This window comes from Tupaia chinensis, unplaced genomic scaffold (assembly GCF_000334495.1).
Source record: "Tupaia chinensis unplaced genomic scaffold, TupChi_1.0 Scaffold000511_1, whole genome shotgun sequence".
In the NCBI taxonomy this organism is placed as follows: Eukaryota; Metazoa; Chordata; class Mammalia; order Scandentia; family Tupaiidae; genus Tupaia; species Tupaia belangeri.
In genome coordinates, this window is record NW_006160024.1 from 929,002 (window position 1) to 953,470 (window position 24,469).

At 47.9% G+C, this 24,469-nt stretch overlaps 1 protein-coding gene across 4 annotated transcripts in view; it reads left to right on the forward strand.

The window, feature by feature from the left end:
* BCL2L11 (BCL2 like 11) overlaps positions 1–10,090 on the forward strand; it is a 53,591-nt gene extending 43,501 nt beyond the window's left edge. For all 4 annotated transcript variants that reach the window (XM_014590945.2, XM_027774993.1, XM_014590946.2 and 1 more), the window contains one exon: positions 5,756–10,090. In XM_014590945.2, coding sequence (XP_014446431.2) covers positions 5,756–5,854 — 99 coding nt within the window. In that variant the 3' untranslated portion in view covers positions 5,855–10,090. The remainder of the gene's footprint in view (positions 1–5,755) is intronic.
* The last annotated feature ends 14,379 nt before the right edge of the window (positions 10,091–24,469 follow it).

Sequence of the window (24,469 nt, forward strand, 5' to 3'; positions counted from 1 at the left end):
GAATGCCGACTGTGTATGCACGTATTGTATTTATCGAGTCCTTTGGCCCTGCGAGCCTTGGCCCTGCCTTTGGAACTTGGGTTGATGGGCTGTGCTCTGTGCTGTGCTAAAGTCTGAGCTAAGTTCTGATCACACGCTGGTTCTTGATTCTCACTCCTGGAGCTCGGGCTGTGACTTCATTTCAGCCTGAAATAAGGCTGTTTGGGGTTTGAGGAGCAATAGGCCCATGCCTATGACCTGAGGAGGGGCAGTGCAGGCTCCAGAGCGCCCTTGTCGCTCTCCTGCCTCAGAATTCCAACTTCCATGTCATCTTTCTGTTCTCGGAATGTATGTGTTTCCCTAGGTGCCACATGTGCCTTGTTGGCAGGGCACCTGGGATCCGGTGCACCTGACCTGGCCTTGCTACCTCAAACCAGTTCTTGGGCTTCTTGGCCTGTGTCTGCAGTGCAGCCTGGGGAGAGCTGCACTGGCTCACAGAGAGGCTGCAAAGACTAAAGAGCCTGTGCTAGGTTGGTCCACGTGGCTGTAGCCATGGGTGATTGTCCCACCTCCAAGCTTGGCCACAGGTCGGAAGGCTCTGTGTGTCTCGGGTGGCTTTTCAGAGGCCAGCTCATCTCACTGCTGGAGCGTGAAGCCGCCATCAGAGCTGCATTCTGCAGGCGCAGGCGTCTGGTGGTCAACCTGACCAGTTCCCTGGGGCAGCCTAGGGTCAAGGGCTCTTTTGTTTCCCCCGGCACCTGCTTCCCTGGAGGGAGCAAGAGAGCATTGTTTTGCTGTGATTATTTTGGCATTAAAATGTAATTAAATTCTCTGATAGTTGATTGGTTGCCCCAAGTGTAACTTGAAGAAGGTCCCAGCCCTCTTCTCCCCGCCCCCCCACGTGTGTTCAGGGTTGGGCAGTGGGTCGGAGCAGCCACACCTTGTCTCGCTGGTACTGGTCCTCACTGTGCGGGCCGCTCCCAGCCCCTGGTAAGCCAGTACCAGCTGCATTCTGGGGCATTCCCTTGGCACAAGCACCACCTCCCTCCCAGCTGCCACCCCCATGAGCCCGTGTCATCTGGTGTCATGTGAGTGTACAAAGAACTGTTTTGGAATTCCTAGCTGGAACACTGTCTCAGAGGGCATGTTTCACTTCAGAGAAGATGCCCAAGTCTGAACCAAACTTGGAGGCTTCGAATCCCATGTCTTTCCACTTTTACGGACTGTTCTGGGGGGAACCATCTTGTAATTTGGCTGAAGTTTTCACTCTGGTTTATTTCAGAAATCAAGTATTTATTTACCGTGGACAATGTTTTGGCTAAGCTGTTGGCCCCCTTGGGTGCAGTAGCTCTGAGCCTCGATGCTTCTGTTCACTCCTGTCTACCTGGGGTGCCCTTTCTCCTCTAGATCTTCTAAGGGACTTTCTTCCTTTGGGGCTTGTCTAGGGATTAGCCCTGGTGCCCTCCTGCCTGGCTGCCCTGCTCCCACCTCTGGCAAATGTTTCTCTCTCTGCTGTTTTATTTACCTCCCATTGTCCTTGCCACATTATCTTGTTTGTTATCAGTGCTGGCGACACAGGTGTTACCCCTCAGACTTGGTGGGGCCACAGGCACATGCTGTGCCCCTCCCTGCTGGGCAGGCATCAGGGGCTGGGGACCTCACCCACAGAGAGGGGCCCCGCTTTCAGGAGCTGCTTCCTGCAGAGAGACATAAAACCAGGTGATGAGTGGGCCATCTTTTTGACAACCAGCGAAGTCAGTTACTCCCAAAACCCAGCTCTCATGTAACTCCCAAATTAGGCCAGGGAGATAACCCCCAACAGGTTGGGACCCTGCTCTTCCAGCTCTTGTGATGGTGTGAGAAAGAATTTTAATGTGTGGTCACACAGATTGGACTTGATAACAGATTTGCTTTTAAAATCATCTCCTTTGAGGCCAGGGGGTAGTGTGGTAGTTAAGGCGCTGGACACTCCTGCATGGTCAACCATGGTTCAAGTCCTGGACCCGGTAGCTTGCTTTCTCACTTGCCCTCTTTCTCTCCTTCTGTGTCTCTCTGGTCAAATTAGAATAAATGGATGAGTAAGTAAAATGAAATAAATAATTTTTCTTAAAAAAAAAAATCTTCACTCAAGCAAGTCATTGTAATTATGTTACAGTTGAGAAATACTTTAGCTGTTTATCTTCTCATGATTCAGGGAGCTAGAAGTCTGCGAGCAAGGTGTTGGCAAGGTTGTCCTTGTTGACAGTGTCTTTTTTGTGTCTTCTGTAGATCTCGTGTCTGTCCTAACCTCTTCTGATGCAGACAGCAGTCCTGTTGGGTTAGGGCCCACCCTCGCTTACCTTATTAAAGACTTTACTACGTGGCATTTGGAGGTACCCCCTGTGTGCGACGTGAATCTGGGTGGCGGGGGGTGGGGCATGCAGTGTAGACCCTAACGAGATGGAAACCTTCAGAAGTGTCAGGAGGGAGCTGGAGCTTCTTTCCTGATTGTACTCACTTTAGTTTTTGTTTTAAATGCTTTTAATCAGGAGTCTCTTTCCTTAATACCACCCAGTTTGGGAATGGCAGGACTTAAATGCACTTCCATCCACAGATGCCTCTCTGGTGGCGTGCTCAAGGATCACCTGAGTAGACGCAGGCTTGCTGAGCCCCAGGCAGGGAGGGCAGCTCTGCAGAGCAGCAGGTCTCGGGGAGAAGTTGCCGGCCTTGTTGCCGCTGCTTCCCCTTCCCTGTGTTCTTGTCCTTTTAGTTCCACCTCAGGTGGCAGAGGCCACCCCTACAGCGAAGTGCAGTGATCAGCTCAATCTTACCGTTATATCTGCATGAACTACCGGTTGTCCCATGACACAGTGATTGTCACTTTCAGTCCTGACGAGTAGATTCCGTCTCGGATACATGGCACTCTGCCAGAACCCACTGGGCCTGTGCTTGCTTTGACCTCTTGGCAATGTGCTCTGTCTTTGCGGGACAAGGGAAAGCTCTGTCTAATTGCCTGGAACTCTCCTAGCCCCTTCAGCTCTGAACAGCACTGAGCCCTGGGCCCTGTTCTGCACCCTCACCCAGCTGGGCTCTCGGGTCATCTGCCCATGTTAGCATCCACGGGCTCACACCATGCACTCCTGTGAGCCCCACTAACTTATTTTTCATTTTTCTTAGTGTTTGCTACAGGGTTCATGTGCTCACCGGAGAGAGACAGGGAGGGAGCATGAGAAATCACTCTCCAGGAGGATGGCCATGCTGTAGTCCCTTCTCCAGTCTCCTCTTGGGATTTTAGGCACACACACATACCTGGAGTGATTTTCAAGCCACTGGGTCCAGGACTAGAACCATGGAGCTAGCCATGTGGGATCCAGCACCTTAACCTCCATGCCACCTGCTGCTGGCTCAGCCGCACTTATTTTATTTTATTTTATTTTTTTTGCTATAGGGCGCATACACTCCAGAAAGACAGAGACAGAGAGATAGTGAGAAATCACCCCCCAGGGGGGATGGTCACGCCTCAATCCCTTCTCCTCCATTCTCCTCTCGGGATCTTGGGCACACATGCACATACGCCCGGCATGAGTTTAAGCCGCTGGGTCTGGGACTCGAACCTCGGTCGACTACATGAGAGTCCAGCGACATAGCCATTACACTAACTGCTGGTTCCATCCGCACTTATGTTTATGACAGCAGTTTAGAGGGCAGTGAGTCTACCGGAAGCAGGAGCTGCCTGTCCTCCAGCTGTTCTGTGTAGTACGGGCCGAACCTTCTGAGCCAGAAGCAGCTTTAGCCAGCCCTGCCAGCTGTCAAGGGCTTTCTGGGCTGGCACGGCTCTTTGAATCCATGGTAATGGCTTCCTCCATTGAATGTTGTCCAAAAGCAATTGTTCGCTGGTTTAAAAGCATGTGCCGTGTTGTCTGTCAGGCTCGCCGTCTTACAGACCGAGGCACTGTAGCATCGCGTTAGTCAGAGGTTGCCACTCCTTTCTTGCCCAAATGTCCTGCGTTCCCCCACCGTCCCCAGCATGTCTTTGGATCGCCCTGCTGACCTCATCCTTCCCACGTGGGATGTGCGATGAGAGATGAGAGCAGAACTCTGAGCTTGGGAGGGCTTCTCTCTAGGCGCCTCCCACCTGGTCTTGGCCAAGCCGCTGCCTTCAGAGGGTAGAGGCTGACTCTTCCCCTCCAGTGCTGCCAGGGCTGCAGTAGGAGCTGTATCCAGGGTAAGCAGGTGGAGTCTGTCCTTCCTGGGACTCTATCCTCTGGCTGGTGTCATTTTGACTGCAGACAGCAGGTTGGCCCAAGACGTCCCACCTTGGATTGATGGCTCTTCCTTTCATGGCTATACTGCCTGTGTTTCATTAAGCTGTGGTTTTATTTTGAATAAGCCTCTTTCAACCTTTTAATATTAGTCTACACTAAAATTAACCTTCCCCTGAATTATTCTCACACTAAAGCTGCAAAGTAATTTTGAAAGTTAAATCAAAACAAAGCAATCTTGTGTGTAAAACAGATAAAAATCACAGACTGTGGTTACAGAGTGCCTCTGCAGGAATCGCTTACATAAAGCTGATTTCCTCCAACCTTGTTATGGAAGGAAAAGGGGAAATGCCCTGGCCTTATCACAATCCCGTTCTGTCAAACAAGCGCTGGAGAGCTTGTGTAAACAGTGAAGAGAATGGCGCTCTAGTCACAGCTGGTGTCTGGGGGGGATGTTTGGGGGCTGCCAGGGGACAGTCACTGGGCCTGATTCATGGCTGATCGCTCCAGGGACGTGCTGGAAACATCCCCTCCTTCCCCCAGAACAAGAAGGGGCTTCCCTGGGCGTGAGAAGAAGGGGGCTTATGGAGAGCTGTGGACAGTCTCGAGGCCTGGACTCCTGACAGATTAGTCATGAAGAAAAACAACCAGGGCAGATTCCTGGCTTGAACAGGGAAGCGGGCCGTAGCTCATGGCAGAGACGCAAATGCATTCTGTCACCTTGTCGGGCTGCTCCGAATTTACACCTCGCACTTAGCCACCAAATCAATTGGAAGGCAGATGGGCACGCTGGAAGACCTAAGGACTAGGACGCCTAAAAGTAGTCTGGCGATTTCCTTTCGAACAGTTTCTCAGCTTGTAAAGGGATGGTGGTGGTTGGCAGAGAGGCTGTTATTTGTCATTGCTCTTTGCTCCCCACAGAGTGTGAAAGGATGATGACTGTGCCTTGTGTGCGACGACCTGGGTCACAGTGGCACATCACTGCACCACTTTATTAAGCCTCTTAAGACAGCTTACCCCAAATCACCTGTTTCTCAAAAAAAGGACTACTACCAGAAACGCCCTTTAAGGAGTCCGAAGCATATTTGAATGCCAGTAATGTAGTAAGCTAGTTCCCATCCACCAGATTCACGTTTCCTTTCCTCGGCCACCCCAGCCCCATCGTGGCCTCTTCATGGGAGACCAACTCCAGGGACTGACAATGGCTTTTCTTCAATACCTTATAAAGACTCGCCATTCCCAAGCATTGAAATTCAGGGATTCTTTGGGAATTTTCCAAACATTCTTTTGGTACTTTATTTTCCTATTTTAGGAAGGTGAATTTTAGTATTCCTACCCTTTACAGAGTGACATTTCCCCCTTTGCAGGGGAAATGGAAATGAGTTTCTTAGCAATCTCAGGGAGAACTCGGTGCTCTTTACAGGGGTTCCTTTCACAGGGATTTAAGATCGGTCTAATTACTCACTTAAACATGGCACCCCCCCCCCAATAAAACATCCGGGAGAAACTAAGAGACTTTGCCTTTGTCATTTCAGGTATTTTTGCATAATTACCAAGCTGCCGAAGACCACCCCCAAATGGTTATCTTACGACTGTTACGTTATATCGTCCGCCTGGTATGGAGAATGCGTTGACGGGTTCTTTGCGGAGCTGGAACGGGCAGGCATTTCACACGTTCAAACCGACAGGCCCCTGCACCGCGGCGTCTTGGTGCCATTATTATGTAACCAGCGCTCTTTTCCAGAGGAGGCCTGCGGAGGGCAGGGCAGCGGGTCCTGAAGACACCCGAAGTCACCCGGCTGGATGTGAACTCCACCTTCGGTTATCACCATATGGCAGAATTTCAAATGGAAGTTTGTTATGAATGTAAATGAGGGAAGATTTTTTTTTTTTTAATGTATAAATCGTGGTTCTTTGGAGCAGGATTTTATGCAAGAATGGTGTTTACATGCGGTGTGGGTTTTTTCCACCTTCTTTAGTAAGACCAAGTTTTTCAAAAAGGAAATGGAAACTTTTTAAATCAACTCGTGAATGATTTTTATACTAAAAATTTAAGAACCTGTTGCCTACTCTCAGCGGATTATGTAAACCCTGCAGTGGAAACTGAGCCAGCTAATTTCTAAGGCTGCCTTAGTTTATTTTTAGAGATTACTGTACAGAATTTTTAAATAGAGAGAGGTATGATAAGCCCCCTTCCTTTCCCTGCTATTGTCTCTGTGATCATTTTTTTAAAAATATTATAGTAATACCAAAAGAGTTCTTAAGAAACGGACCTGATTAAAGGGGCAAAGGGCCGGTTGCCAGCCTGCATTGATTTAGCATCCCCATTTTGTAAATATTTACTTACCTCCTTCAGTTCATTGCATCTGTGGCAAAATTTCAGACTCTTTGCATGTTTTTCCTGATGTCCTTTGGTGATGCTCTTCGAGTCTGTCTAGACTGGTCCAGTGTGCTTTCACAATGAAATGTTGGGTCACCACAAGCGTTAGCGTCTGGCTGTGCCGCACGCAGCTCCATCGATCAGTCTAGCATGAACTGACAGACCGGGCAGTGCTCCGTGTTAGCCTTCAAGCGGCGTTGGTGGGCTTGGCAGTCGTAGTGCTGTGTAAGGGCCAGCGGGAACAGCAGACTGAGTGGTGCGCCCCTGTGCATTGTCGGCTTTTCTGGCTGCGGATGTTCCAGTCACGGGGCACTGGCAGTGACAAGTCTCAAGTGGCCAGTCCATCCACCCATGTACAGGTACACGTACCCCAGCACGTGGCCTCATGGGAATTAGCACAGGCAGCAGTGGGGTGTCCCATGGCCATTTTCCTGCCATCTTGGCTCTCAGTCTAACTCATCCTGCCTTGGCTGTGGTGGCTGACATGTGGCATCCACTCCCCTAACACCACTTAGAAATACAGGCTCATTCCATGTTCGTCAGCACCAGAGGAAACAATGCCAGGGGTCAGAAGTCCCCAGTGGCCCTTTGGCTCTTCGAAAGAGGTCTGTTTCACTTTCTCACATTCCATTTCTCTAGAACATTTGGCTTTCATCAGGCCACCTGTGCTTCCACCTCCCTCGGGGTGAGAGTGGAGGTGCCCTTAGGGATTGCAGTGGGTGGGGATCTGCACATTGGTCCCATTGGTCCATCATTTCAAAGGCAGGCAGACAGCAGGAGAAACCCAAGAAAGAGACATGTGGCCCCAGCAAAGGGAGGAAAGGTGATTCTGTGAACCCTGTAACTCATCATTTTGGAACATTTCAGTCATTAGACAACTTTTTCAAAGAAATAACATGAAACGAGACAGTCGTGCCAACAACTATTATATTTGCTTTTGCCCAGTAGAAGACCAGTGTTTTCATGCTACCAAATTAAGAGGGAAAATCTATTCATTTTGTATCTTCATAATTTTATATACATACACTCATATATATAGATAGATAGATTACATATACACTTTTTTCCTTTAGGTAGAGATGATTCAATTCCCAATAGTCTTCCTTTTTTAAAATTTGCTTTTCCCCCAAAATCTCCTTGGGGTTTTGACTTGTTTTAAAGCTCAGCTTGTTTATTGATGTGTCTTGAACCCATTTGTAGTGTCACACATGGTCCATGGCTGTGAGGTGGTGGTGGAATTGCACCCATGGGCTTGCTGGACACACACACCAAAGATGTATTTGGTTCTGGGCCACCCGCCCCCCAGGATCTCCGTACTCGTGCCAGTCTGTCCGACTGGAGCACTTTACTCTGTTTCTTCAGCCTGCAGCTCCCTGGGAGCACACAACGCAGCCCTGGAACACTCGCTAGAGCCCACAGGCTGTGTGTGCCACACGAGCGTGTTTACCTCTGGGCCAGTGGCTTCCAGGCCTCAGTCTGGCCATGGACGCAGCTCATGAGGAAGTAAGAGGTTCTATGAATTGTAGAAGTATTAAAGAAGAGGATGTTGGCACCAAAACTTAAGAGATGACTGGATGTCTCTGTACTGTATGTATCTGTTTATCAAGATTCCTCCTCACAGAAAGTATACCTCCCATGGGTATACCTTTGACTTTTTATTATTGTTTTTAATTTTTTTTTTTTGGTAGGAAAAACTTAATGCGGGTTTTGTGCCTTGACAACCTCTCCCCATGTGAGGTTTGTAAAAAGTGTCCTGTGATTTAACAACAAAATGCAATAAACACACACATAATAGCTTCAGAGTGGGTCTTCCAGCTTCCTTCCCAGAAACAAGTTGATGAAGAGTTTTTGGAGGAGGGTTATAGAGAAACCAGTTTAAAATTCTTCCTGATTTGAAAAAAGAAAAAGGAAAAAAAAAAAAAACAGTGGAGTATCATTTTCTCTTGTTTCCCCCTCTTAGTATTGTATGTATGTTTGACTATTTATTAGAATAGGAGGTCATATTTTATGTATCAACTGAGCCAAATGTCTGTGTGCAATTGTTTCCCCTTTACCTTTCTTGTAAAATTTTGTACAGTTTAAATGAGTAAAAATCACTGTTTTTTCTAAACTTTTTCAGAATCAAAGATTGTAAATATTGTAGATTCTTTTTCTGTGTCATGTGTCCTACTGTTTCGTAATGCTGTAACTTGTACAAATGTTGTATATTTATTTTCTGCTTATTTAATGTCTTACATTCTTGAAAGTGTTGACATCCCTGTGCCCCACACCCTGCTGTCCTGTGAGTGGCTCTAACTCCCCAGGTGTGAGGTGGTTACCAGTCAGCTCATTGCAGACCACATGGTCTGTCCAGAGTGGCCCTCCAGCTTCGGTTCCCGGTATGTCAGTTCAAGTGAGTGTCAGTTCTCGGGCTTCTCTGCCCTTATAATGAAGTATGTGTTGAGATAACCAAGGAGAAACCAAACCTGGCAGGCTGCAAAATTCTACTCTAAGAAATACCCAGCAACCTTCTGTTTATGCCCCCCAAAATGCAGTATTGGCTGTGGGAAAGATCATTCTATTGAAGATTAGTCCCTGACAACTCACTGTTAAGGAAAATAATCACATGCCACTTTTAGGGGGACTGCCATGGGGTTGTCCAGGGCAATGACCAGGCAGGACAGGTGGGCCTGCTTTGAGAATGACTTCAAGACCACCTTGTGCCACTAACCCCCTGTTGGCAACTAGTGAACAGTGTTTCCCCCACCTGCTGTGTGGCTTCCTGTGCTTTGAGATGGTTGGTCTTCAGGCGCTAATTGTACAGGCCCCGTGTTCCCTCCCCTCAAACATTTGGTCGCTGTATTTGGTCAGTGTGGTTCTTCAGGTCGATTCCCTCCTTCCAGTTCTCCCACTCCTTTGAGGCAGTTTGGGGCCCACTGGAATGGATGTCAAGATGTGAAAGCTTGTGGAAGCTTTTGGGAGACTTCCTAGTGGTTCCACAGTGGTGGTTCTGTCATCCCTGCTGATTTAGCCTGGTGCCTGTGTGTGTCCACTCAGCACACGTGTGTGCAGGGATGTGTCCACACATGACGCTAACTCAGTTGGGGTCTACTCCAGACCGCATTGTCTTTGTACAAGAAGCATTTTCAAGCTCCCACTAAAGAACTTGACTACTTTTATTTGGGAATTTCAGACTTTAGAAGCTCTCTTAGGTTTTATGTCCAGGTTCCGTGGCCATTAGTTACTGTATCAGAACTCATCAGGTACCCACTTATAAATAGCACTGATCCGTGTGTATACTGACCCATCTAACTTGTTTCCTAGGACCCAGCGTATGTAGCATTTGTATTGCGATTTCCCTGGCTTACTTGTGTTTTGCACTGATGAATTTTGACAGGGTAATTGCCACTTTACTTGTGCAATACTGCTGTAAATAACTGCAGATTTTTTTTAAGAAACTCAATCTTTTATGTTCTTAATGAATTTTATATAAATAAAACTTTCGACTCAATTTTGGTGAACGGTTTGATTTGTTTTCGCAAAGGGGCAGAGAAGCCGCTGAGGTAAGATGCGAACATCTCCACACTCACGTGTCTACCCTTTATCAATCACAGAATAAGCGTGTGTAGATCTCACAAAGTCGTACTCGAAGACAAGCATGTGTAGTGTACGTAAAAGCAAACCACCTTTTAAAGCTGGCAAGTGGCTGGTGCAGGACCGCGAAGTCGTCTGCCCACGGAGGCAGAAAGGACTCATCACCTGGATCTGGAGGTGTGGAGGGAGGGGAGGTGGATTAGGAGACTGAGCTGTGGTGTATTCATTAGTGATTGTGACAGGTGCCCTGCTGTGCTAGCCCAGCACAGCTGGAAGAGCGAAGACAGGAAGTCGTCCTGACTCAAGTGGAATGGGCTTTGAGTGCCTGCTCAGTGCCGAAGGGGTCACCAACAAGGGCCTGGCCCCGTGGTGAACTGATCCTGCATAGCCTAGTCCGAAAGCGCCTATTCAGAGTTCTGGCATCCTTGATTCAGAGTTAACAGAAATGAGAGCCTGGTTTGAGGATCTAGGTTATAAAATCTTAGTGCGTATAGCATTTGCCACTGTACCTCAAATGCTGGGCAGGGTCAAGACTGTGACGGTGGTGTTTTGAACTAATTATTGGGCCAGTCCTGTATTGTAGTGTTTAAGCACTGCATTGGGAGCCAGCTGACACAGTTCAAATCCTGGCCCTGCCTGCTCGAAAAGCACTGGCATGCGTGTACTCAAAATTCTCACAAGATGGACAAATGGAAGCGAGTTTGCGAGGTAACCAGACCCTGAAATTATATTAGTTTAAAAGGAGTCTTCGCAAAACTCTTTGGGAATCTCATTTGGAATTATAGTGGCTGTATATTAATTTAGAGGCACATTGCTAGTTTCCTGAGATGTTTTCCAGGATAGAGTATTTTTAGCCATCTCCTAGGTTTGGTTTTCATGCCTTTAGTATTCAAAATTTCTCTCACTATATAAACCCTGCATGTTTCTTGAGCTCTTTTTAATAAAATATTTTTTTAGGTTTTTGCCCTAGGGCATGTGCATTCACTGGAGAAAAAAGAGGAAGAAAGTGAAAATCCCCTAGAGGGGATGGCCACACCATAATTCCTTCTCCTTAATTCACCTCTTACAATTTTGGGTACACACACGCATGTGCACGCAGCATGATTTTCAAACTGCTGGGTACGGGACTCAAACCATGTCGGTCATGTGGGAGTCCAGCACCGTAACCACCGTGCCACCTGCCGGCCCCTCTTGAGCTTTTAGGGGTGGGAATAACCAGCATCAGACATCCAGCTTTTTACCAGGATTCCCTTTGTAAGCCTGCCTCCTCCTGCCCCTTCCACCTTTGAAACATTCTCACCCCACCTGAGGCATAGTTAAGGACAGGCTGTGGCCTGAAGGTTGGCCAGTTCAACACTCTCCCAGGACTCAGCACTTAGAACAAGCAAGGCAAGGAGGAGCTGTTCAAGGATACATCCTTGAGGCTGCAGGGGCATGCTCACATTCCTGGGCCAGGGTGCTCCACTGCCTACACACCAGCACACTGTTCCCGGTCTTCCAGCTTCCTGTTGATCTGGAGCCCAGCGCTCCCATAAATTCTCTTTGTGCTAAATTAGCCAGTTGTTCTCTGCTGCTGGCAGCTGAAGCGCTGACTCATTCCTACCTGTCAAAAGGACTGAATAAAAAGATTGCAAGAAGTTCTTTATAAACAATATGAACTCGGAAGGTGTGGGGTGACAGGTTGATTGTTGGAATTCCCCACTAGGCAAGACCAGAATGGGACTGTGAGGAGGTGGGGAAAATAGCAAGCAATCTGATGGTCTTTAATCTTTTTGGGTGACTTCTACCAGTTGGTCTCCTTCTCCTGGAAACCCTATCTTCCCTAAAGAAAGCCCTGTCCTTAGAAGAATTGATAACCAAGGAGAAGATAGAATATAAAGGTTGAATAACCCCTATACCTGAAAATGCGTAGAACCAGATGTGTTTTGGATTTCAGAAATTTTGGGGAGAATATTTGCATATATTTAATGAGCTAGCTTAAGGATATGGGACCTTATGTTTTATATATACCTTAAACCTTATAGCCTGAAGGTAATTTTATACAATATTTTTGTATTATAGTGTTTTTTGACCATGACCTATCACATGAGGTCAGGTATGGAATTTTATAGTGAACAAGTTTCAGGTTTTGGAGCATTTCACATTTCAGATTTTCAAATGAAAGAGACTCAACCCATATTAGAATGTCAAAGTCCATTGCTTGTTATTGCTTAATTATATGTATTACTAAAAAGGATCCAAGAAGGCAAGACTCTAATAACTACTTGGCCTTGCCTCCTTAAAATAGATTTGGGAAGAATTAGCTCTTATAATAACCCCTTATCCCGTAACTTAAGATCTAACTTGAGCCACTCTTAACATACACCGTCAAGATGTCATGTTTCATTGTAGACTGGCCTCACAGGGACATCAGCTTATGCAACATTATGATTCGTTTAGTAGTTTAGGTGATCATTTTCCTTAAAAGTCAATTTAACCCAAATATGAGTAGAGACCCTACATAGGCCAGTACAGATGAGAATATAAAACCACTCAAATCTAGGACACGCTAGGGAGGCTGTTCTCAAGGTCTCAGGACCAGCAAGCAGTAAGACCATAGCAAAATTCTGTAATGGGGTCCCTAGGGAGGGAGCTGAGAGAAGTGAAAAGAATGGGCCTACAGTATAATGGGGGATCTTGCCCACCTCCCAACTGTCCCTCCAATATGAACGCAGAAGGTGTGGGGTGACACAGAATTCCAACAGAAGGTGTTGGAATTCCCCACTGGGTGCCCTATAATGATAACTAACCACTGGACACTTGCTACGTGTGAGACACTGTTTGACATACCTCGTAACTCATTTTCATCTCAGAACAAAGACCCTTTGGAAGAACTGCCATTATTATTTGCCCTGAGTATCCAGAAACAGAACCTGAATTTTGAAGAGTTTAAGCCACTTGCTCAAGAGCATTGATCTCATCCATGGCAGAGCCAGGATATGAAGTCAGGCAGTGTGGCCTTGCTAGAGCACCTACATCTGACCACTCCCCTGTCCTCTCTCAGGGCTCCACAGAAAAGGGGAAGGATGCTTAGTCAGGGTCTGCCCTGGACAGGATGCCCATGAGACAGTCTTACTTGAGAATAGTCCCAGGCATTCTGGGGACTCATGACTATGTGCCCTGGTCTGAATCCACTTTGAGGGAATGCATCTATGGAATGCATCTATAGGCCCAGGTTTAGCTTGCAACTCTAGCCCACTAGTGCATTTTAACTTTACCCATGGTTCACCTCATAGTAGGGGACTCTAGTCCTTCATGTCCCACCTAGCTGCGTATTTCCCAACTAGTTCATCGCTTCATGTCTAGTCCCTTACTTCCTGCAGAGTCCCACACATCCTGCTAATTCAGCACTTCCTGCCCAGTCCCCCACTTCCTGTCTAGTCCAATACTTCCTGCTTAGTCTAGTACTTCCTGCCTAGTCCAGCCCTTCCTGCCTAGTGCTACACTTCCTGTCTAGTCCAGTACTTCCTGTTTAGTCCTATGCTTCCTGTCTAGTCCAGCACTTTCTGCCTAGTCCCGTACTTCCTGTCTAATCCAGCACTTCTCGTCTAGTCCTGCACTTCCTACCTTGTCCCACACTTCCTACTTAGTCCTGTACTTCCTACCTAGCTCCACACCTTCTATCTCATCCAGAACTTTCTGCCTAGTCCTATACTCCCTGCCTAGTTCCATACTTCCTATCAAGTCCTACACTTCCTGCCTAGCCCTACACTTCCGGTCTAGTCCTACACTTCCTGCCTAGTCTTGTACTTCCTACCTAGTCCTATACTTCCTACCTAGTCTCACACTTTCTATCTAATCCAGAACTTTCTGCCTAGTCTCACACTTCCTACCTAGTCCCACACTTCCGGCTTAGTCCCACACTACCTGCCTAGTCTCACATTTTCTGTCTAATCCAGACCTTTCTGCCTAGTCCTGCACTTCCGTGAATGCTTTTGACTTGCCTTGAGGACCTGCTGGGGACCTGTGGGTTGTCTCAAGAGTTCTTGGTTTTGCCTGAGCTTGCCAGTTGCTGTCGCTTTCTCTAGAAGATGTGGCCTCTGAGGGAGAGCCCCTCCTCTCTACCCCTGTTTGCTTACCCCCATAGTTAGGGAGGGGCAGCTTCCCAGATATTTGCTCATGTTCTAAGGCCGTTTCAGTGGGTCGTCCCAATGGCAGGGTGATGAAGCACAGAGGCCAGAAACCCCCAAGTACGTGATCTTCTCAGGTAAGATGGGAACAAAACTGGCCTGTTCCGTTCACATCTTGACCTTGAAATCTTTTGTCCTCAGACCTGGAGCAGGGAGATGTTCTAAATCCAGAGCCTCCTCAGGGAGTTTTTTCAAAAGGCAGCAGGGCCTCCCTCTTAGAATCACACATCTCCAATGTTGTGTTTTCTATAGCCCCCAAGTGACTCTAGGAGTGGCAGGACTTGGGAGCCACTGAACCCCACCTTGCTCAGAACTCCAGTGATCTGTGAAACAGTGGGCCAGGCAGCAGCAGCACTAGATCAACTGATTCTTCCCAGGGAGAGTGCTATAAAGGACGACACTCAATGAGGTGCTTTCTGTTAGTTTAAATTTTTGTTGTAGTTGCAAAATGTTCACTTCTCATTTCTGTCTCCCTCTGCCAATTTGCTTTGGCTCAGGCATCCAGGCTTTCTGCCAAATTTGGGGTGAGTAGGAGGACGGAGTGGGCTGGAGAGCCCAGGGCCAAGGCCACGGCTGGGTACAGGCGAGGTGGCCCCAGGCTGTGTGCCCTGGGAGAGCCCAGTCATCAGCAGGTGAGTCAGAGCTTGCTGTTGACAAATCCAAAGGGCTCAGCGAGGTCAGACCGTAGAAGAAGAGGGTGGGCTCCAGGAAGGGTAGGGTGGCACAGAATCAGTGTGTAGAAAAAGTAATGAGTGAAGGTGTGGATCATAGTGTGTCTAGCCTTTCACAGCTTAGGTGGGTATGGTGTGTTAGGGGGGTCACAAAATCAGAGGAAAGTATCATTGTCCCCTGAAAACCAAGGACAGAGGATACACAGAAGGTTCTGAGAGCACAATTCAGGTATGAAGGGAACAGATCACATCCCATGTTGCCTCCATTTGGAAAAGAAGCTCTTCAAAGAGAACTTCAACTTCTAATTGCTCAAGGCTAACCAAGGATGCTATGTCAGCTCACCCAGAAGTGGTCTATGAGGGAGCCTTGGCTACTCCAAGGCCCTTCCAGGGCCAGACTCCTTACAGCACACCCCTGCCCGCCGAGACCTAGGTTAGTGGCTTCTTCCGGGCAATTTTGGGCCTTACTTCAGCTCCCTGTCACCAAGGTCTGGGGCAAGCCCGCTATTGGTTTGAAGGTATATGTTCTCATTCCCACTAGGGGATCTTGATAATTAACTTGAGATTGTGTCTCTGTCCTCTGGACTATAAGGATTAGTCAATGTCCCTCTGATTAGCAGACTTAATGGTGCTTGATACCCAGTAAGTACTCAACATGTGGTTGTTGGATGGGTGGGTGGCAGTTCAGTGTCTGATTAGGATTCTGTGGTAAATCATCTTTTCCAAAGCCCTATCTATTCTCAGCTATTCTCCACTGTTTTCTTCTTCTTTTACTTTTTCTTTACCCCACCATACTTTTCAAAAGAATGCTAAGAATACTAGGCCTATTCAAATAACAAGATTGGTAGGTCCATCCTTTGGCAAAAATAGTTCTCCATTTTAGAACCCCTCTTTGCTTTGTGAGAGCCCTCTCCTTCCACACCCCTCCTGCTTGGGCCACCGGGTCACTACACTTCCTCTAAAAAAGCTTTCTAGAGCCAAGGTTCCACCAGGATTATGATCAACAAATTGCCCCAGGGGCAATTGATTGATAATATCCCAATGAATGGGACCTTGCAGGCAACTCTAGGTGGCATGTGGATTTTGGGCAATTAAATTGCTGAATGTGGTGACTAGCATAAACCAAAAGTCTTCATTAAACTTCAGAAAATGACAGAGGCTGGGAACCAGCAGTTAGTGTAATGGCTATGTCGCTGGACTCTCACGTAGTTGACCGTGGTTCGCATCCCGGACCCGGTGGCTTAAAACTCACGCCCGGCATGTGCGCGTGCGTGCCCAAGATCCCGAGAGGAGAATGGAGGAGAAGGGATTGTGGCGTGACCATCCCCCCTGGGGGGTGATCAAAAAAAAAAAAAATGACAGAGGCCAGCAGATGGCGTGGTGGTTGGGCACTGGACTCTCACATAATCAACTGTGGTTTGAGTCCCAAACTTGGCAGCTTGCTTTCTCATTCTCTCTCTCTCACACTCTCTCTCTCCCTGTCTCTGGTGGGAACAAATTAAGATAATAATAATAACAGTTAAATAAGTAATTATTATTATTATTATTATTGGAGAGGTTTTAGTTATGGGGCACGTGCACTCACCAGAAAGACAGAGAGAGACAGAGACAGAAAGCGAGAAATCAGCCCCTGGGGGGGTTGGCCATGCCACAATCCCTTCTCCCCCATTCTCCCCTTGGGATCTTAGGCACGCACGCATATGTGCCAGGTGTGAGTTTAAGCCACCAGGTCCAGGATTCGAGCTGTGGTCGACTACATGTAAGTCCAGCGACATAGCCATTACACCAACTACTGGTCCCTTAAATAAATAATTCTTTGAAAAAAAAAAAAGGAAAAGAAAGGAAGAAAGAAAGAGAAAGAAAGAAAGAAAATTACTTGATTGGGCAATAAATCCCAGTAATTTGGGCTCTTTCTTGGAATACGGGCAGTACCGTTTTCTGGAATACACCTGCCTAATGCTGTTGCTGCCTGCTCTCTCACCCTTCAGGCCCCTCTTTATTTTATTGTCTAGGTGCTGGCTTTGTGCACACTCTGGGAGCCCCATCTCTGCCGTGTGTTAGAACTCGGGACGCTGGTCCTTGGAGTGGCTACGGAACCATCAGGAAGGGCCCTCAAGTCCTTTCTGTGGGGTCCAGTGATTGGACTGCGTTAGGAGAACGGGGCTGTGTGGTCCCTGTTCTTGTATCCTTGGCATCAGCACCCAGTAGGTGCTCAGGGGACATCTGAGGCATGACATAGCTCTTGCTTTGGGGCAAGTGCAGGGCTACCCCAAGATGAGTTAAAAGAGTATGAAGCCGGGTGGGAAGGAGAGAGGTGCCCGTCTCCCTCCAGACCTCTTTGTAAGGTCTGGTCACATGTGGCCTTATACAGCACACTGATGGACGCACCTCCTAGGCAGGAGTTTTTCCAAACCTCCTTCCAGAGGAGATTAAGCTTAAAATTATTTTTATAAGTTTATTTATTGATTGAGAAAAAGAGAGAGAGATTCTTGGTAGGGTGTTGCTATGCTGCAATCTATAAACCCTCTCCCCAACCCCCTAGCCTTCCAGCAGCCAGGATCAAAGGCATGGGCACCCCCCGTGTTCAGGTTGACACAAGGTCTGAACCCAGGGCCTCTCATGTGGCACCGGTATTGCAGTGGTGCCCTACACCTGCACCACAATGGCTGGGCCAGGCTTAAAATCCTTGCCGAGCAGAAGGCCTTGGCTGCTCTGGGCCACTGTGTCTCCTACTTGATGGTATTCAAGAAGAGGTTTCTGGAAGATCTTTCCCAGAGCATCAAAGGGACCAGGCTCTCATCATCCTCATGGGTCACACCCTGTTGTGCACCTGGGTCCACTCCACAGAAATGACCTAACAGGACCTTAAAGTTTAGGCAGACAGACTGCCTGATGTGTGAGGCACACTGGCTCCCTGGGACTGAAACCCCATGCTTGGACAGTGACCAATTACTCGTGGGCCAAGGGAGGAGGGAGAGATGGATCCAGAGGTGATGTCTAGCACATGGAGTCCTGAACAGTGGAAAAGGAAGCCCATGTGGATTACCTGAACACATTCCTGAACTGCCAATCTTCTTTTCTAAATGCACAAGGCAGATGTAAAATCTGAAAAAGACTTTGGCCTCAGTGATGCATGCATGTCAACTTGTGGAAATAATATCATACAGACTTATGGGACCAGCAGTTAGCATAATGGCTATGTCGCTGGACTTCCACATAGTTGACCGCGGTTTGCATCCCGGACCCAGTGGCTTAAACTCACGCCGGGCGCATGTGCGTGCATGCCCAAGATCCCAAAAGAAGAACGGAGCAGAAGGGATTACGGCATGGCCATCCCCTCTGGGGGGGTGATTTCTCACTTTCTATATCTCTGTCTCTCTCTGTCTGGCTGGCGAGCACACATGCCCTATAGCAAAAACCTCTCCAAAAAGAAAAAAAAATATCATACGGACTTAAAGATAATCCACAAGGGAGGAAAAATCCTATTTTTATTGGTATAAAACTAGAGTAAAATTATTTTTCCCCTAAAAATTATTTTGCAAAGCCTTTATTAGTTAGTTCTTATAGGCTTTATTATAATGGGCAGAGGAAGGGAACAGCAGCATTCATAAGATAGCATCTTTTTTGGATAATTTATGGGTTTCTTTAAAAGTTATTCATGATAGAGAATGTGTGTGCATGAGAGAGAGAAAAGGGAAGGAACACATTTTTTCTTTTCTTTTCTTTTTTTTTTTTTTTTGGTTTGTGCTCACTAGAGAGAAACAAAGAGAGAAAAAGTGAGATGTTAAGATGTTACCCCCCCAGGGTGGATGGCCACACCACAATTCCTTCTCCTCCAGTTTCCTCTTGGGATTTTGGGCATGTACACACACATGCCTGAGTGATTTTCAAGGTGCCAGACTCAGGAACTTGAACTGCGCAGCTGCCCATGAAGGATCCAATACCTTAAGCTCCATGCCACCTACTGGCCCAAGGGGCACGTTTTTGAGAAAGTTTTGTCCCCGTAGCCCCCTTCCCCCAGCCCTCCACTCACCAGGATTTGGGCACTCACACATGCACCGAGTATATTTTCTAGTCCACCTGGGTACCTGAATCTGCAGTCGGCCACCTGGCTGCCGGCATTGCAGTTCCGTTTGCTGCTCACTACGCCACTGACGCGGCCATTTACTTATTTATCATTGCGAGAGGGCGTGTGCTGGAGAGAGATGGAGTGGGAGAGGAAAAGCACGCCCTGATGGGGCCAGGCCACAGTCTCTTTTCTTTCATTTCTCCTCCTGTACAGCATGCACATGCACCCATTATTCTTCAAGCCACTGAGGCCAGGATTCAAACCATGGTCACAATGTGAGATCCTGCACCGAGAGCATGTCACTTAACCACTGCGTTACGGGACTGGGGCTGGCCTTTGGCTAGGCCCTTTATGCGTTGTTGTTATTGTGTGTGTTTTGTCTAATTCTGAACTGTTTGAAGAACTGAAGGATAATGTGTGTATGTGTGTGTGTGTATGTGTGTGTGTGTGTGTGTGTGTGTATTTGGAGAGGTTTTTGCTTTAGGCATGTGTGCTCACCAGAAAGACAGAGAGACAGAGACAGAGAGACAGAAAGTGAGAAATCACTCCCCAGGGAGGATGACTATGCCACAATCCCTTCTCCTCCATTCTCCTCTTGGAATCTTGGGCACGCATGAACATGTGCCCGGCATGAGTTTAAGCCACCAGGTCCAGGACTTGAACCACTGTTGACTACATGGGAGTGCAGTGACACAGCTATTATGCCAAGTGCTGGTCCCGAAGGCTTATATAAATTGAGTTTTTTTTCCAAGAAAGATCAACTGAAACTCCAGTTTCAGAGAAGCAGAATTCTTTGTAAGTGTTCCCCAATACCAAGAAACTTCCTTTTCATGTTTTCGATGATCAAAATTATTCTTCTGCACCTACCAGTAGAAACATATCCAAAATGGAAGCGTCACTCTGTGTGAGTATCCTGAAGGCATGCTTCCCACTTCCTGTGATTCGGAGAGGAAGGAACGCAGGGATTCAGCATGTGAAACTGACAAGTCGTTGACTTGAACTGACCAATGAAATAGCCTAGAGCCACCTACTCTTCCTTTCTGCCTGCCTCTTCCCACCCCGGCCATTCTCTGTAACCCCAGTTCTGATGACTGAGTTTAGCTCTCTCTACCTTCGCCATGCCTGCACTAGAGCTGTCGGCTGTTTTTGGAGATGGTCACACAACAGGGTGGCTGCCTTTGCCCTGAATGCACCATCTCAGCCTGCACGTGGGCCCTCCGCACTGCCAGGCCCTGAATACACCATCTCAGCCTGCACGCTGGCCCTCCGCACTGCCAGGCCCTCCCTGTTCTCTCTCCTCATCCACTGCTCACTCTCACATAACTGTTTTACTTTCCCCTCTGTCCTCACGTTTTCTCTTCCGACCCCGCACTATTCCTCTAAGCGACCCCATTACTGAGCTGAACATTCATCTTCTCAAACCCACCTGGACTGCACCCCTCCCCTGTTCCGTCATTCCTGTGTTGATGAAGACAATTTACCCTCACCAGCTACATGAGGACTTCATCATGGCCTCAGTTGTCCCCTCTATCTCTTCACTTAGTCCTTTTCTTTCTCTAGGCCATTCTAGACGTGCTGGTCCTGAGCCTCTCAGTCTCCATCATGATGAAATTGACACTGAGTCTGACTGAACTTGTTCCCAATGACAGCCTATGGGAGAGCCAAGCTTGAGGTCGGACCTTCCAACACCGCCACCGACATCTTCTTCTCAGGCATTTGGAAGTGTTTTCAGACACCTGTGCTTTCCATCCCATTCCCACCTCCATCCATTCTTCTTTTCCTGACCATCCTCTCAATTCTGCTTAGCCTCTGTCCCAGTCCCAGCCCCAATCCTCCTCCTGGAGGCTTTATCCATCCTTTCTGAGGACTCTTCACTTCTCCAGCATGTTCCTACCTATGCTGGTTTCTCAGGACTTCCCTCTCATGCATTGGCTTTGTCTCACTAGCTTCTCAGGGTGATTTAGGTTATACTGAAGTAACAGATAGACCTCAATTCTCAGTGGCTGAGTAGTGGGCATGAACGGAGAAAGGGGCGAGTCCTGAGACTACAAGTCCACCATGGATTGGTGGGAGTCTCTGCTCCCCACTGTCCCCATTAGCGGACATAGGCTGATGGAGCCCTGCCATCTGGAGTGTTGCCTGATATCATGGCAGATGATGGGAATGTGACCAAGTGTACATCAGATCTTAAAAGTGTCCACCCACATTCTATAGGCCAAAGCAATTACATGGCCATACCTAGCTAGGAATATGGGGCTGGGGGCAGTCAGCACAATCCTTTAATGTGCTCAGAGCAGAAGCAATGGAACCCTGGGCGAATAACCCTCGTGGCTGCCATGCCAAGTCAGAAGTTCCCAGAGGCCATGAGTTCTTTCTCATCTTATACTTTCTCTTCCCTGCAGTGGTCAGTCTATAGCCTCAGCAAAGATGCTAAATGAGCAAGACCCCATCACCAGGCCCAGCAAAGACTTTCCCTTTCCCCTCAGAGGAGTTTTGATGCAAAAGGTGGTTACAATTGTGGCCTGAGCTATCAAGATTCTGGCAGGGTTTTGGATGAAATTTATGGCAATTGAACTCTCTTTGACCTTTACTTTTTACCTACGAAGTCCGTTTCTGTCCCTACTCTTGTGCTCCCTACCCTCCGACCTCCCCTCTATTTCCAACCAGGTCTCTTTCAAACCCAGGCCATTGCCAGTGTGTGCCATGCCAAAGTAGGGACAGGCTGAGCAGCCTCATACCTAACCTACCAGCTCTCACACACGGGTGCTGAGCACTTCACAAAGGCCAGACACTGGGTCAAATGCTTTATCATATCATTGGGTGAATTCTTGTCACAAGACAGCAGCGAGGAGACACCCATCATTAAGCCGGTTTTACAAATGAGGACACTACAGTTCAGAGACGTTTTAAAACACACTCAAGGTGTCCGAGTGGTGGGTGGTACTCTGGGCTCTCCCGAGCCTGTCTGACTCGCCACTCCTCCTGCCTCGTGACTGGCACATGGCTGAAAGGGTGAGTGGGTACAGAAAGCCAACTCTGGAGCACGTCGCTAGTGCCTTGGGGAACTAAGTGTTCCGTGTGGGGGCTGAAGTGCATAGATAATGGTGGAATTTACTTTGCAAGACAGCAGGCTTGAGTGTGACTTTTGTTTGATAAGCTTGGATTTTATGTCTTTAGGAGCAAACAAACAAACCATAAAGTGGCAATGTGTTGGAGTGAGTCCCAGTTGAGCCTGCTCCAGAAGGAGAGGCTCTGGGCTCTGCTCCAGAGGAAGAGAGGGAGGCGGGCATGCTGTGGGGAGGGGGCTGTATGGAGCTTCCCACCAGCTCCCCCAGCTCTGCAGGCTCTGCCAGTGTCTTAGCTTCTTTGTACTTTCCTCTTCTCATCTAAAAAAATGGAGACACATTGTCTCATTGACTCTGCAAATCCAATACTAGGGTAGGAACCCAAAGCATCTCCATTGGAAGTTATCTCATTGATGATAAGAATAATGACTGTGATAACAATAGCTAAATTATACTGACACTATGTGCTGGACAAGAAACTAAGAACTTTCTGCGCATTAGCTTTATTAAGTATTCCATTTTACATATGAGGGGAGTGAGGCTTAGGCAAGTTTGTAATGTGTGCAAGCTCAGTGGAGCTAACAGCATGAACACCAACGACCTCCCTTGATCCCTTCCCTTCATACCTCCTCGTGCCCTCTCTGGCCCCTCCCTGCCACATGCTCGAATGGAGCTAAAGCAGTACATCGACCCATGTGCACACGGAAGGCTCTGTGGCCCAGGGCTGGCCTTCTCTTGAATCTCACAAGAGGCCATGGCTAGGTTCCAGGCAAAGGTTCAAATAAGTGGTGGGTTCCCAAGCCCCTTGAGTAATTTTGTGGAACACTGGTCTTCCTGGGTGTCCTGTCCAGAGTGGGAACAAAGAGTGAACCTAGGCTGGAGGTCTTTCCTTGAGGCTTTCCAGGGGTGGCCTAGCAAGAGGACTTGTACAGCAAACAGAGCTCAGGTCCTTCCTGACCCTCTCAGAGCCAGCCTGGACAGGGCCAGCACTTGGTGACAGTGACACACTGGGGCAGGATGTCTTCTCTTTGTAGTGCCTCATGCAGAGGTTGGGGGGATGGTTTAAGTGATGGAGGCCTATGGGGAGGGAACATTGGACTGTCCCTCCTCACTCATCCCAATTTGACCCCTACAGAGTTAAGGACCAGCACTGTGCAGAAGAGTAGAGCCCACCTTGAAGGCTGTGCCCTTGGCCTGGTGGAGCCTGTCCACCCTTTGGAGGCTGAGTCAATCTCACTGGGATGGACAAGCCTGGCAAGAAGGGAGCCGGGACAAAACAGACTGAGAACCTCCTTCCTCCCATATTGGCAATCACTCTTTTACATTTAGCAAAGTGGTTGTCCATTGCCTAATCTTCTTTGTATGCCCTGCCCTCTTCACCACGTTAGACACACAGGACAAATACAAAGCACTGCTAAGAGCCTAAAAAAACCTGCAGGGGGTGAGTGGCCCTACCTGTTCACCCTGAAGATGTGCTTATGTCTTCTGCGAGTTCCTTTCAAAATAGAAAGACAGGTCAAGAAGGAATGGTGGAAGACAAAGGAAAGTTCAAGGCAGAGAGACCAAGAAAGGAGAAAGCAGCAGAGCCTTCCTGCATGAGCATCGATAGCAAAGCCCTGGCCAGGCACGACCAGTGAAGAGTGCACACACACACGGACAGATGCACACGCAGACATGTACATGCTATCACAGGCTTACTCGCACACTCACACATACACCCGCTTCTTCGATACCTGGTTTGCTCCATCTTTGTAAGAAAACCCTAATATTATCTGTCAGGGATGTTTGCACTGAACTTAGACAAAACCAAAATAGATACTTCCTCACCTTTCTCAACCCGCCTCCTCTCTCCTTGCAAAAAACCTGCATTTACCTTTCTTCTAAAGTCAACATAATAGATTTTTTTCATGTAACTGAGCTTCTAGAATAATGTTATAGTACTGAAAGAGAGAAAAAGAACTGTTACGTGAGCCCAGCCACCTCGGCTTCAGCCTAAACCCCAATTAAAATGAATTTTGCCTTCTGGTGAGCTATTGATGTATATAATACAATCCATCTAAAGAACAATTTTTTTTTCTCTCGTGTTGCAGGGGACTCACTGCGCTCTGATGGACACTCTGGTTCTCTTGTGTCATTGTGGCCAGCGGTGGCTGGGCTGGAGTCGTCAAGGGCTTCATCACTCCCAGGACTGGAGGTTGACGCTGGCTCCTGGCTGGAGCACCTCCACGTGTCTGACCTCTCCATTGGCGTGAAATGCCTCTCAGCAGGTGGATCTGTTCCAAATATGCGTCCCATAAAACCAGGAAGGAGCTGCATTGCCTT